General features: G+C 39.4%; 1 protein-coding gene across 1 annotated transcript in view; it reads left to right on the top strand.

Annotated features, from left to right (window-relative positions):
• CRB1 (crumbs cell polarity complex component 1) overlaps positions 1-12,240 on the top strand; it is an 86,744-nt gene that overhangs the window by 20,091 nt on the left and 54,413 nt on the right. Inside the window, exons 2-3 of the mRNA XM_088524377.1 lie at positions 3,566-4,150; positions 10,472-10,667. Of these exons, the coding sequence (XP_088380503.1) occupies positions 3,566-4,150; positions 10,472-10,667 (781 nt within the window). The remainder of the gene's footprint in view (positions 1-3,565; positions 4,151-10,471; positions 10,668-12,240) is intronic.

Below are 12,240 nucleotides of genomic sequence, written 5' to 3'. Positions count from 1 at the left end.
TTATTTTCCCCACTGTGGTGTCACTTTGAAGACAAACTGGTTGTCTACACTGCTGACTATGCTTCAAGGGTTTCCTTTTCTCTCATTTGCGCCCATGATTAATGCCTCAGTGACCTCTGAAACTTTCCAAGTACCCATGCTCAAAGCTAGTGTGTTGCTATCAGAACTATGAAAAGGCATTTTTTTCGCTTTTCTCATACACAATCATTACAACATATTGAACTGCTGCATGCAAATTAACTCTGAAGGGGCAACAGTAATTAACTAAATTACCTCTCATATCATAGTGGTTCTACTCAAAAGATACTTGAATAATTGACCTGTTGCAGTTTACACACTAATTTACACAGTATTTCAACACAGTTATAATTTAATCATAGCCTAATTTCTTCACATTTTTATGAATTATAAGTAGGTAGACAGTGTGAAAGGCAAGCTATTTGAAGTTGCTCAATCCCAAGAAAAATGTGAGCTGAAAAGTTTCCTAAAGAACGCAGTCTAGCTCTTTTTAACTCCAATTAGTAGATTTCATAATATATTATGTAAAGTAGATTACAGTCAGTAAGGGGTACTGAAAAAGGGTAAAGAAAAGAAACTAAATGCATGGATAATATGCACATATATGTAAGGTGAGGTATTAGAACAAACGTAAGAGAGTGCTGATAAGAAGAAAAGTTGGTGATATTGCTGACTGGGGAGCAAGTCATCTACTCCCATGGCCCATCTGTTACCTTGAATTTTGAATTCATTAAGTGCTGTGAGCTGGGAAATGACATAGCGTAGAGATGCAATATTTGCTCTCAGTGCAAAACTAAACGTTAACGGATGAGAGAAGGTTGTTTCAGAAGTTAACTAATTTAGAGGTATCCTGCAAAACAACAAAGAAATTATATTTTTATGTAATCTTCAAGACTATTGCTGATCGGTTTTAAATCATGACATCACTGTTGCTGTCTATGCTACTACATCCATCTCCATTCAACTTACTTGAACAAATATTAATTAGGTACTTCACTCAATGAACACATGCATTTACAGCCACCAGGTTTATTCAGATTGGTGCTTTTTGTTCTCAGAGGCAGGATAGCTCATGGGTACCTGTCACCTGGGCATGGTCCTGAGCAACCTGATTTATGTGACACTGCCTGAGCAGGGGAGCTGGACAAGGTGATCTCCAAAGGTCCTTTCCAACCTCAGCCATTCTGTGATTCTGTACATTTCTGCTCAGAAGCTGCAATAAGGAAGCACAGCTCACTTTTTCTCAGCTGATTGATCCTAGCTTTTCAGTTTCCCAGTTGGCCATGATTCTGTCCCAGGACTTTATCAGCATCGATCAAGCTCCAGTTATTGATAAGTGCCTCTACATGTTCCTTCTCTTTCATCTCCTTTTCTGTTGGGTCCACTCTCCTGACTCTCTGTTCCAAGAACTGGAAAGAAATTAGAGATTGATCTGACTTTTTTCTGAAAAGTTCAGTTCTTCAACAACAGCTCATTTGCACAAGCAAACACCATTCATAGAAGAAACCTACACTTTTTATATCCACAAATAAACGTAAAAATTAAAAGAAGAAAATAGGACATTCTGAAGACTCACAGATTGTTTAATATAACTTTCATTCTCCAGCCTACATGAATCTTTCCCTTCTGAATCATTACCTTCTTTCTGGAAGGAAATGTTCTGCTTTATTTCATAAACTCTCAGCCAAAATATGACTGCATTTTCTTTCCTGTGATACAAACATATTTTTTTTCCTCTAGTGGTATGCAGAGTATTTGTTTACGGTTTTACTGCTCATATATTTTGAGGAATGCCACAGCATAATCGCTGGAGAAGTGCGGTGGTATTCAAACGTTCACTACAGAGTAGGGTTTTTTTTTAATAATATGGGGGAAATCAGTTTCAAAATAAATTTTTTTTAAAAAAGTATTGGATAAAACTCTACTCACTATACTTTTCCAGTCGATTGGCACCAATTAAAATGCTATACATGGGTTTGACTCTTTAAATCAGTATTTATATCTTCCCTCTCTTCTAGGTGGTTTGTATCAGTAAATAACAACTTGCCTTAGTTTTCTCCATTCATGGGCAATCAGTGCCTATGAGATTTGATCTGCTGCTCTTTCATTGCACTAGCAAACTATTTGCAGGCAATGCCAGGATTTCCTCCACTGGCACTTCCTAAACATTCATAAATTTAGCCTCTAAACCCCATGTTTGCAATCATCTCTTTGGATCTTGCCAACTCCAGCACCCTTGAATCAGGATGTGTCTGAATGACAAAACTCCTGTTCTGTCCTGCAGGAAGTGTACTGATCATTAACACCATTTCCACTGACCCATACTAGATACAATATCATATCATGACAGAAGTCACATGACATTATGAGGAGATGATGCTAGTGATGACTAGAACCCTACTGCACTCTTCACTCACCTATATCTGTGTTACAACTGCGAGACCAGCTTACAGCACATATAGACATATTCAGGCTTTAATCTGGCTCCCTTGATGTGGTGGTCAGCATAGGTATGCTAGAAAATTCAGCCCACATCAATTCACCTACCTCAGGTGCTCAGTATTTGGCACCCTCTCTGCCACTTCTTGGTACTATATTAGAAGTATTTTCTGCCTGCTTTGCATGGACTCATGCTGAATGCTGAGATGTTATGGAGATGACTAATTATGATAGAAATCATACAGCTTCATGGCAAAGTTCCTGTTTTCTTTAACTGTAAAGAACATCTTTCTCTACATTAACTGTATTAGCATTTCCCAGTTATGGGTTATGGACAATGCGGGTAGCAGGTTCCTGCCCCTGGGCTGGGAAGTCAGAAGTCACTGTAATTACCATCTGTCAGTCTTCACGGCAGCAAGGCAACTCCAAGTTTCCTTTAATCCTCAGGTCCTGGAGGTGTGAGGAGGAAATGTTTACAGCGTCTTCACCATGGCCTTCCAGCACTCAGACAGCAAAGAAGAATCTATTTTGTATCTCGGGGATTTGGGAGATTATTTGTGTACTATGTAGTACTATATAGATGTTAAATTACTGTTGTAATCAAGAAGTCAAAAATAAAATCCAAGGGCATAGTGTGTTAGATCATTTGAGCTCAAATTTCATCTGAGTCATTCAGTTTTGTTGAATTCCAATAAAACCTACTTCCACCACGCCAGAACCCCAACTAGTACTGAACTGAAGTGGTTCAACTCCTTGTTCTAATAAAAAGACATGGTTTTAAAAACACCTAAATACATTCCATATCGTCGATTTTTCTCTGTTGACTACATATATCTGCAACAGTGTTGTTAGCGTTAAGCAATCAATTTAGCAACCTGGACAGTCCACAGGTGTTGGAAGAGGTAGGAATCACAACCTGCACATATTTTGATAGTGATCTTGGTTTAATATTTATGAATCCACTGCATGTAGTTATCATTGCTGTTTTCTTCTCAACAGCCCTCCCTTGGAACTATTTATTTTGAAACAAAGTTACTTTTTCTCTCTGCTTTACTCCAAGTTCTGTGGAAGTTTTCTTTTTTCTTTTTTTTTTCTTTTTCCTTTCTAGAGTCATTTTGCATGAGAAATGATTCCAGGTGCCTGTCAAATTCTTGCCAAAAGAACTCCACATGCGCTGCTGGTGACAAGGACGATACCTGTCCTTGCGCAGACACGTCAGTTGACACAGTAGAGGAACTCTGCAATAAAACCTATGACCCTTGCTCCTCAAACCCCTGCCTTCAAAACGCTACCTGTGTAAGCTCTGCTGGAAACCTCACTTTTACCTGCGAGTGCCCCGCTGGGTATAAAGGCAGCACCTGTGAAACAGCCGTCAGCGCGTGTGACACGAACCCTTGTGAACATGGGGGCACCTGCCAGAACGGGCTGGCCGGCCCTACCTGCCTTTGCCACCAAGGCTACACAGGGACGCTCTGCGAAACGGATTTTGACGAGTGCATTTCCGAGCCGTGCCACAACGGAGCCCTGTGCAGGGATGGCCTTGGCGAATACTCCTGCTACTGTGTCCCAGGCTACCAAGGCAAGCACTGTGACCTGGAGGTGAATGAATGTGTGTCAGACCCGTGCCTGAACGGGGCAACGTGCCTGAACCACGTGGGAAGGTATGACTGCATCTGTCCGCTTGAGTATACAGGTGAGCACTATCAAAAACAACTTTTTCTTTGTGTCATGGACATTGAACACACATACTATTCCAAGATTTATTTCCCCCTCCCTTATAACTTATTTGGTCATATCTGTATTACTGTATTAGCTGCAGTGGGTGTTCATGCATTATGGGTTATCTTATCCCTGTGAACTAGCGGTGCTAGGTGGAGAAAGACTAAAGATATCTCACATTTCACAAAACCTACAGAGGAGTTCCATGAATATCAAGGGCTAGGTTAATATTTATCTTAAAAGAAACATTCTGCAAACATATGTCCTCAGAATGCTCTACATACATTTTGGTCCTCAAACAAAAGTTATGTTTGACAGTGATATTTTAAAGATAGAAAGCAGTCTACTTAGACTTGTTTGACAAACTGTACTCTTATAGCTTTACATTTGCTTTTTAGGAACATTTTCCCTTTAAAACTTTAAAAAAAAAAAAAAAAAAAACTTTACTGAGGAAAGATACCATGTTTGGAGATTTTCAAAACACCTGATTCAGACTGTCTTACTCTTCTATCAGCTTATCCTTATCCACTATAGCTAACAGACCTCTTTCATCTTTTACTTTGCCGGAACTCAATGCAAAATAAATTAATCTATCCTTTTTCCTCAAAATCAGTTCTGAAAATGGGTATGCCTTTCTGGTTTTACTCTAGTGATTTTTAAGCTATATAATCTACTGATTCATATAGCTCATGAATTCCCCTTTCGCTGTTCTCCTATATGACTCTTTGACCAACAGTCAGACTGAATCCACAAATAAATGTTCTTTCTTTTTGACATTAAGTTTCTAAAATTTGTGTTAGACACTCTTTCCAGGGAGAAAAGAAGGAGCAATATTTCAGTGGGTTCCAGGCATTCAAAAAAAGCACCTCTTCCTCCTCTGCACAGCACCTATACACCTCGTTTCTCATTGTTCAAGCTTTTGGTTCAAAGCTGAGGACCTTTATAGTGCCGTATAGTGAACTTCTCAGCTGAGTTAGAAGTCCTGTTATAGTGGGAACTATGAACTCAGATACAAAAACAGTAAGTGTGGTATGAAAGCCTAGAAAGAAAGATTTTCAAGACCAGAATAGGGCAAAACATCAAGGACTGGGGAAAAAAGTGTGTCCTGCTGATGGAGAAAAAACAGATTACAGCCAAGCTTTTAGCTTTCCAAACAGAAACAGGGAAGTGAGAAGTCTGCCATTACACCTGCAAAACTGTGCATATCCCCACATGCACAGTGACCACACGTACTCTGAAATCACTGCTTAACCTGCATAAATTTATCATCTTCACTGATCATGAGTCCTCTCCTCCGCCCTTCCCAGGAACGGAGTATTCATTTGAAACTGAAATATTATATACATTAAATGAAGAATATTAACCGTTTTCCAAACTGCCCATTTCAGGATAATTCCATTTTGTATGATCCCATTTTTAAGACATGAGCATTTATTTTTTGCTTACTTCCTTGACTGCAAAGCCTATAACACTTCTAGGAGACAGTTCCCCTCAAATTTCAAAGCTCTGAATCATTAAAAAGATAAAAAAGATAAAAAATTTTTGTGACAGATTGCCATCAAGTTAAAAAAAAAAAACAGAAAAAAAAAACAACAACTGGAAAAACACACCTACTGCTTCAACTGAAGCAAATGGCTAAGAAATATGTGGTTTAAAACCCTATCTCCAAAAGCCTCATAAAGGAGGGGAAATCAGAGGTAAAAAGCATTTTTCCAGTGTTTCACACACAGCATTCACCTGGATGCTGATGCTCAGCTCATATCCCTCGTGACTAAGGGATTGTCATTTAAGGGAATTTAGTGGCTTTCCTTGTCATCCTGTGGCTGCCAGTGGGTGTCTCAGCCTAGGGCAAGTGATGGGAAGACTATGCAGCTAAGAGAGGGCAAAGAAGAAGGAAGGAAAAACCTACGGACAGTCAGTGTGGCTGCTCTGAAGTGATCAGACTCAGCTCAGACCTCCTGTTGGAGTCAGGAAACAGTATTTGTTAAACCTGCGCTGTTGGTGAGCCCAGGACTGAATCTATAGCCTAGGAAATCAGTTTGAAAGGGAGGATTTGCACCTTAGAGACAAAGAAAATGAAATAATATAGCCCAAACAAATAGAAATGAAGACTTAAATTGACACAAACTGTTGGAGGAAGCTCGCTCTGATGGAGTCATTCCACTTTCATCATAAAATTCTGCTGTTTTCCAGGCTGGTGCTCTTTGGCTGCACCAAAATCAAGCAGTGTCTCTCCAAGTGCTCTGCACCACGGAAAAACAGAGTTAAGAAATGAGAGCTGAGGGAAAAAAATGAGTTATAAAATATAAAGCAGAAAAGATTTCAGTGTTTTTGACATACAGTTCAGACATAGCTTCAAGCAGCAAAGAAGCTAATAATAATTCTATAAAGGAACAGCTGACTGCTCCTTCAGCAGTAAAATACCAGCTTTTAAAGGCCACAACCAAATGATTTATCAGAAGCCCTTTTTTTTTTTTTTTTTTTTTTTTTTTAAACCTGTTATTTTCTGCACCTTGCGGTGAGTTGTGTTAAATGCACAGGCCAGAGGGATTACCAAATGAAAACCCCAAAGTGTCCCCGCTGATAATAAAAATCCACGTTTACTCTATCAGGGGATCTTGCCAACCCTTATTATCCTGGCCTGACACCATGAGTTACTGTGGGAAGTCATCCAGCCTCATTTCATTTCCCTAAGATGTTAAAAAGGTTCTGGTTTCTGATACGTGGGTAGAGAGCGTGCAGTAAATTTACAGCAGAAATGTTAACCAAATGCTTGAGTTACAGCCTTTGGTTGCTACTTGTTTCATGGACTATGACTGCTGTTTTGTACGACTGGAATGCTGCACTGCTTAAAATAGCCGAGAAATGTCACACATAATTCTTACACAAATGGAAGAGGTTAGATTGCAATGAGAGCCAAAGACTAGAGAATTTAGCATGAAATCTGCAGCTTACTATGATAATGCCCTGCACGTGTGAAATTATTTACAAGACATGTGTCACGCAGCTGCTGAATAATGAAACTCAGTTGGTTTGTCAAAGTTTGGTCGGAATACCTTGATTAAACACAGTATTTTTCCACTGTGCTAATTACACTTAATTTATAATTCGCCCCAACAAAGTGGGGTCACAGTAATTCCCTTGCTCAGCACAGCCAAAACCAGTCCCCCATTGCCAGGGAACACTTTAGTATATACTATCAGGGGTACATGGCAGTTCAAAAAGCCACTTTTAGAGGCATCATCACATCATTTAAATAGGAAAAGCTGTTTCAGTCACTGATGAAATTGGAATATTCAAGTACCACCTTTTACTACACTGTAACTGAGAACAATTCTGCACAGTATTACCTGATGAAATGAAACCTACCTTTTAGTTCTCATGCAGTACTCTCAGCAGTAATATATATGCCAGGAAAATATTTAGGAGTAGATGCATCCTGAGCAGTCAAATTAAAACTTCAGCAGACATTTAGGCACTCAGTTCTCAAATTACCAGCAACAAAAAAAATACTGTTCTCATGCCTTGCTTTGTGCTCAGCTTCACTGTCTCCCAAAGTGGAGAGCCTCCGTTTCCTTCCTTAGCCTCGAAGGAACCAATATTCCCCAAGCCCATCCTAACCAACACGATGACGGAATTCAGCCCAGGTTACCAGCTTGGGGTTGACACTTCTAGCCACAAACTTACGCTGGAGGAGACCAGCGCTAGTGGCCACTTTTGACAGCGTCTTCACAATAAACAGCTGATGTCATGCACTCTGAAGTATAAATATTGTGGTTCCTAACTTCTGGGCACTGAACTTCTGATGGGATTTAACTCCATGGTTTTCCTTCTGTTATGTCAGGATATTGCAGGCCAAACTCTCGCTCTAAGAAATTAACCATCTCCCTCTAATTTGAGATTTCTAGTTATTCAAAATGATTCTATTTATTTATGATGATATGAACTATCTACCTGCCATTTTAAACCTGGTGACTAAAAAATAGCTGACACACTCCATCCAGCCGGTGGCACTTAAGGTTTATATATACAGATCGTATCGCATCAGTACATTCTTTTTTCCAGTCATACTTGAGCTTAATACCACAGATGTGTAGAAGTGGAAGGGGCAGCCTGACGTACTGATTTCCATCAGTGCTAAGAATGTGCAGGTCCACCTAGAAGCACACAGGGTCTGCAAACCCCTCATATCTTTGACCAGAAGGTGACTGACCTTCGTGTATACCTGTAGGTAACTAGATTTGATAATGTCGATGTCTCTCTCTCATTCTTGCATTTACCTTTAATGAACTGGGGCCATACAAAGAAGCAAACTGTAGAACTTTTTAAAAAAGCCAGTCATATAAGAAATAATCCTAGTCCTCCTAGGGAACCACTGACATTATAAATATTACACCATCCACGTTCCCAGTCTTTCAATTCAAAATGCTTCTGCAGTTCAGTATTTGCTGAAATATTCTGCCTGCTCTAAAACAGGATATCTTTGCTCTTAATGGCTTAGTCCTACATAATATGTGTGGAAGGGGTTGTTGGAGCTTTTTGGTTTTTGGCATACGATATTTGGCATATAGCATATTTATGACAGAATGTTAGACTGAGGTGCAAATATAAATCTAGTCTTTTCATCTCTTTTTTTCACATATGAAAAAAAAAAAAAGGCTGCTAGCAGATTCAATAAAGCCTGGGAAGGAATTCCCCCCGTTTCTGTGGCATATCACATTGGCTAGATGCATTATAAAGGGAGAAGAGTTTTCTTCTGAGGCAACATTGCCGAAGGCAGGTTCCTGGGCTTGATAGATTAAAGACATGAACCAAAACAACGCTGTGTTCTCATGTTAATCGTCAGGCTGTTCTCGGGCCTGTAGTTTTAAATTTGGTTGAGCTGAGGATCAGTTGAACAGGGCTTGTTTTGTCACATGATTTTTAGTGCTCAGGGTAAGCTGTTAACGAGCTCTGGCAGATTTACGGTCACTACACATACTTCTGCAAACACATTGTTTACAATTACAGTGAATTCACAGGGCAATGACCGCGGAGGGATGCGTGCGATGCACATTGCCACAGTGCCGTAAGAGTCCCTGCATCCTCCTCCCTTAGAAAGCAGTGGCTAGCTCCATCGATGAGCCTCCAAACGGAGGCACAGGATTGAGGAGGTTTTTTCAGGAAACTGTAGAAATGCATTCTGTAAAATTACAGTAAAAATATAACTATGACTAGAATATACAAAAAACAATATAGCTATAACTAGGAAGGTGGAAGATCTCATTAGAATATGTGGGGTTTTATGGTTAACACAAAATAATCAAAGAGATACCATCTTCGAGGGTTTTTTGGATATTGATCTGTAATGCAGATTTTTTATAAAGATCAAGTAACAGCAGTGATATTAGCAGTCTCACCGTATGGGAAAAAGTGTTCTTAATTTGAACGTATGCATTCCACAGTAGCACAGAGCTAGTAAAAACACTAAGCATAAGACTCAGAGGTGAGCATCTAATTGCAAACATAATACTCATAAAACTAAATATGTCTGTTCTCACCTTTTGAGAGGCTGTCCAATCATCTTATATTAAAATTCTCATCTCTCCAAACAACCACCCTAGTCTCAGTGTTGTAGATCTCCTTTCTAACAGAAAATTCTGAAAACTCTTTACAACAGCTTCTACAACTTTGGTTAACCAAATAAGAAGCAGTAGAGTCATCTTAAAACTAACTTCTTCATTATAATTTTCATTTTTAATCCATTTAGTAGCCGATACTACAGTTGGTAAAATAAATTGGCTCAGCAGGTAAAAGTTAGATTAAAAGACTAATGGTTTATAACCATTAAAGTCAAAATATTAAGTGCACAAGCATACAAAAACCTAAAATACCCCAAAACACCCAGAGCAGCAGCTGCAAAGTATTAATTACCAAATATTCAGAGGAAAGGACATGCAAATGTAACTTGCTAATTATCACAAATAGCTGCAAACCAGTATTAGAATTGATTTAGTCTCATCAAATATAACTGAAGAGGTTCTTCGTGATTCTGACCTGTTGCAAACACAGCATCAACTGGCCTTATTTACACATTGCTAAACCTTAGGAAGCATTAAGCAGTTAATTGGGACACTACCTCATATCTTTACTCTGAGGATTTTAACTGTGTTTAATTCAATTAAATGGTCTCTGCCAAGAGCATTAAATGACTAGCCACTTCTGTAATATATAAATATGACAGTAGCATTGTTTGAATAATCTCAAAATTCTAACCTTTCTAAGCTTGGCGTTTGCTGTTTTGTTGATTTTGAAGGTACAAACTGTGAGCTGGACATAGATGAGTGTTTATCACAGCCTTGCCTGAACGGGGCAACCTGCCACGACTCCTTGGGGCGCTTCACGTGCTCTTGTGCGCTCGGCTTCCTTGGCGAGCTCTGCGAAACCAACGTCGACGAGTGCGCCAGCCAGCCCTGCCTCCACGGAGGATGGTGCACGGACGGTGTCAATGGGTACGAACCCGGCAAAAATTGTATTAGTTAGATTTATTTGTCGTGTATATATATGTTTGTGTATATAAAATGGCAAAAATTGGAAAGTACTTTCTTCACACTTGTAATTTTGCTCCTGAGTATTTACATGTTGTTCATCTGGCCCTGAGGAATTATCACTTAAAGATCAATTCCTTTTCTAAAGTCCATGAAGCTAGTTTCAAAGGGAGATGTGAAAGTGCATAAAACTGAATTTGCCAACAGCAGCTGTCCACACTTATAGGCAGACACATTAGAAGAGAAAGGCAGAGAAAAACAGAAATAATAGTTACCATAGTAATGGACCTCATTAGGAAGTGTGCCAGGTATTTTACAGGCATATGGGACAGCAGCTCCTTCTTCAAAACAACCTGCAACCCATGAACAAAAGAGGGAGGAGGAAGGAGAGTGAAAAAAAAAAAAAAAAAGATTTTTTTTTTTTTAAAAAGACACAAATAGATAGAAGAGACAGAAAGGGACATTGCAAAGCAACAGAAAAGTTTCTTCACCTAATGCTAACAGCTCCACGTTGGATCAGTCCAGGCACGCAGGACTCTGGCATTTATTCTTTGATAGTCACTTTGCACGCTGAGCACCAGAGTCTAAAATACAGAAAATAGATATGCATAAAGCATACATTATAGGAAATAAAGCCCAAAATCGATGAGTACATTCATCAGGCATTGAAATTACCAGTAGATTTGTCCTGTATTGTTCAGTGTTCCGTTTTTATAAAGCAGTTTTGAAGATAACATCACAGAATATGGTCAGAAAAGCCACGTCAGCAACAGGCATGCTCCTCTTGAATTCAGAGATCGTGTTATTGAAACGGGCTTTTGTACAGGCTTGTGATATTACACCAACCTTACAGAATTCCTTTTCTGAAGTACTGAATGACTCTGAACAGCACACAGCAATTTACTCTTTTCCATTGTCACTAAAGCACGACTGCAGGGAAAGAAAGAGGTCACCTTGCACCTGAAATGAAAACATCTGCAATGGAAACTGTCTAACATTGTCCGAGTGACAGATCACAGACTTTTCACCTGGTCTGGCTGCAGGCTGGGTGCCCTGCAGAACCCCTGGTGGAGCGAAGCAACCTGCAATATTTAAATAAGTCAGAGGACAGGGCACACAAGTGGGGCTGCAGTTTAAGCAGTTATGGATATTCTTCACACTTCCTCCAGTCTAGGCCAAAGAGGAGAGGAAAAAAAAAAAAAAAAAGGCAGACAAACTCCACAAAACCGAACAGCACCAAACTGAAGACACATTGAAGGAATGTACGAAAAAATGGACTAAAATAAATAAAGGCTTCTGGTTGAGAATATATTTCAGAATGAAAGCTATTTTACTAATTCACATCTTCCTGATTATGCTTTACATCCTAAAAAATAAATGCCAACTGACCTAACTTATCTTGATTTCAGGATAATCCATATACTAGTAATAAACTGTCCTGCCGGGAGTTTTTGCTTTCATACACTTAAATATGCAGTAAAATGTCCATGTTTGCTGGCCTGTTAGGCTGTTTGTTGTCCTCTTATGTTCAACAATT

The sequence above is a fragment of the Tinamus guttatus genome, unplaced genomic scaffold, assembly GCF_059628265.1.
Source record: "Tinamus guttatus ecotype Peru unplaced genomic scaffold, ASM5962826v1 Tinamus_guttatus_pri_ptg000211l, whole genome shotgun sequence".
In the NCBI taxonomy this organism is placed as follows: domain Eukaryota; kingdom Metazoa; phylum Chordata; class Aves; order Tinamiformes; family Tinamidae; genus Tinamus; species Tinamus guttatus.
Note: the sequence above shows the minus strand (reverse complement) of the source record. Positions and strands in the feature narration are given on the sequence as shown.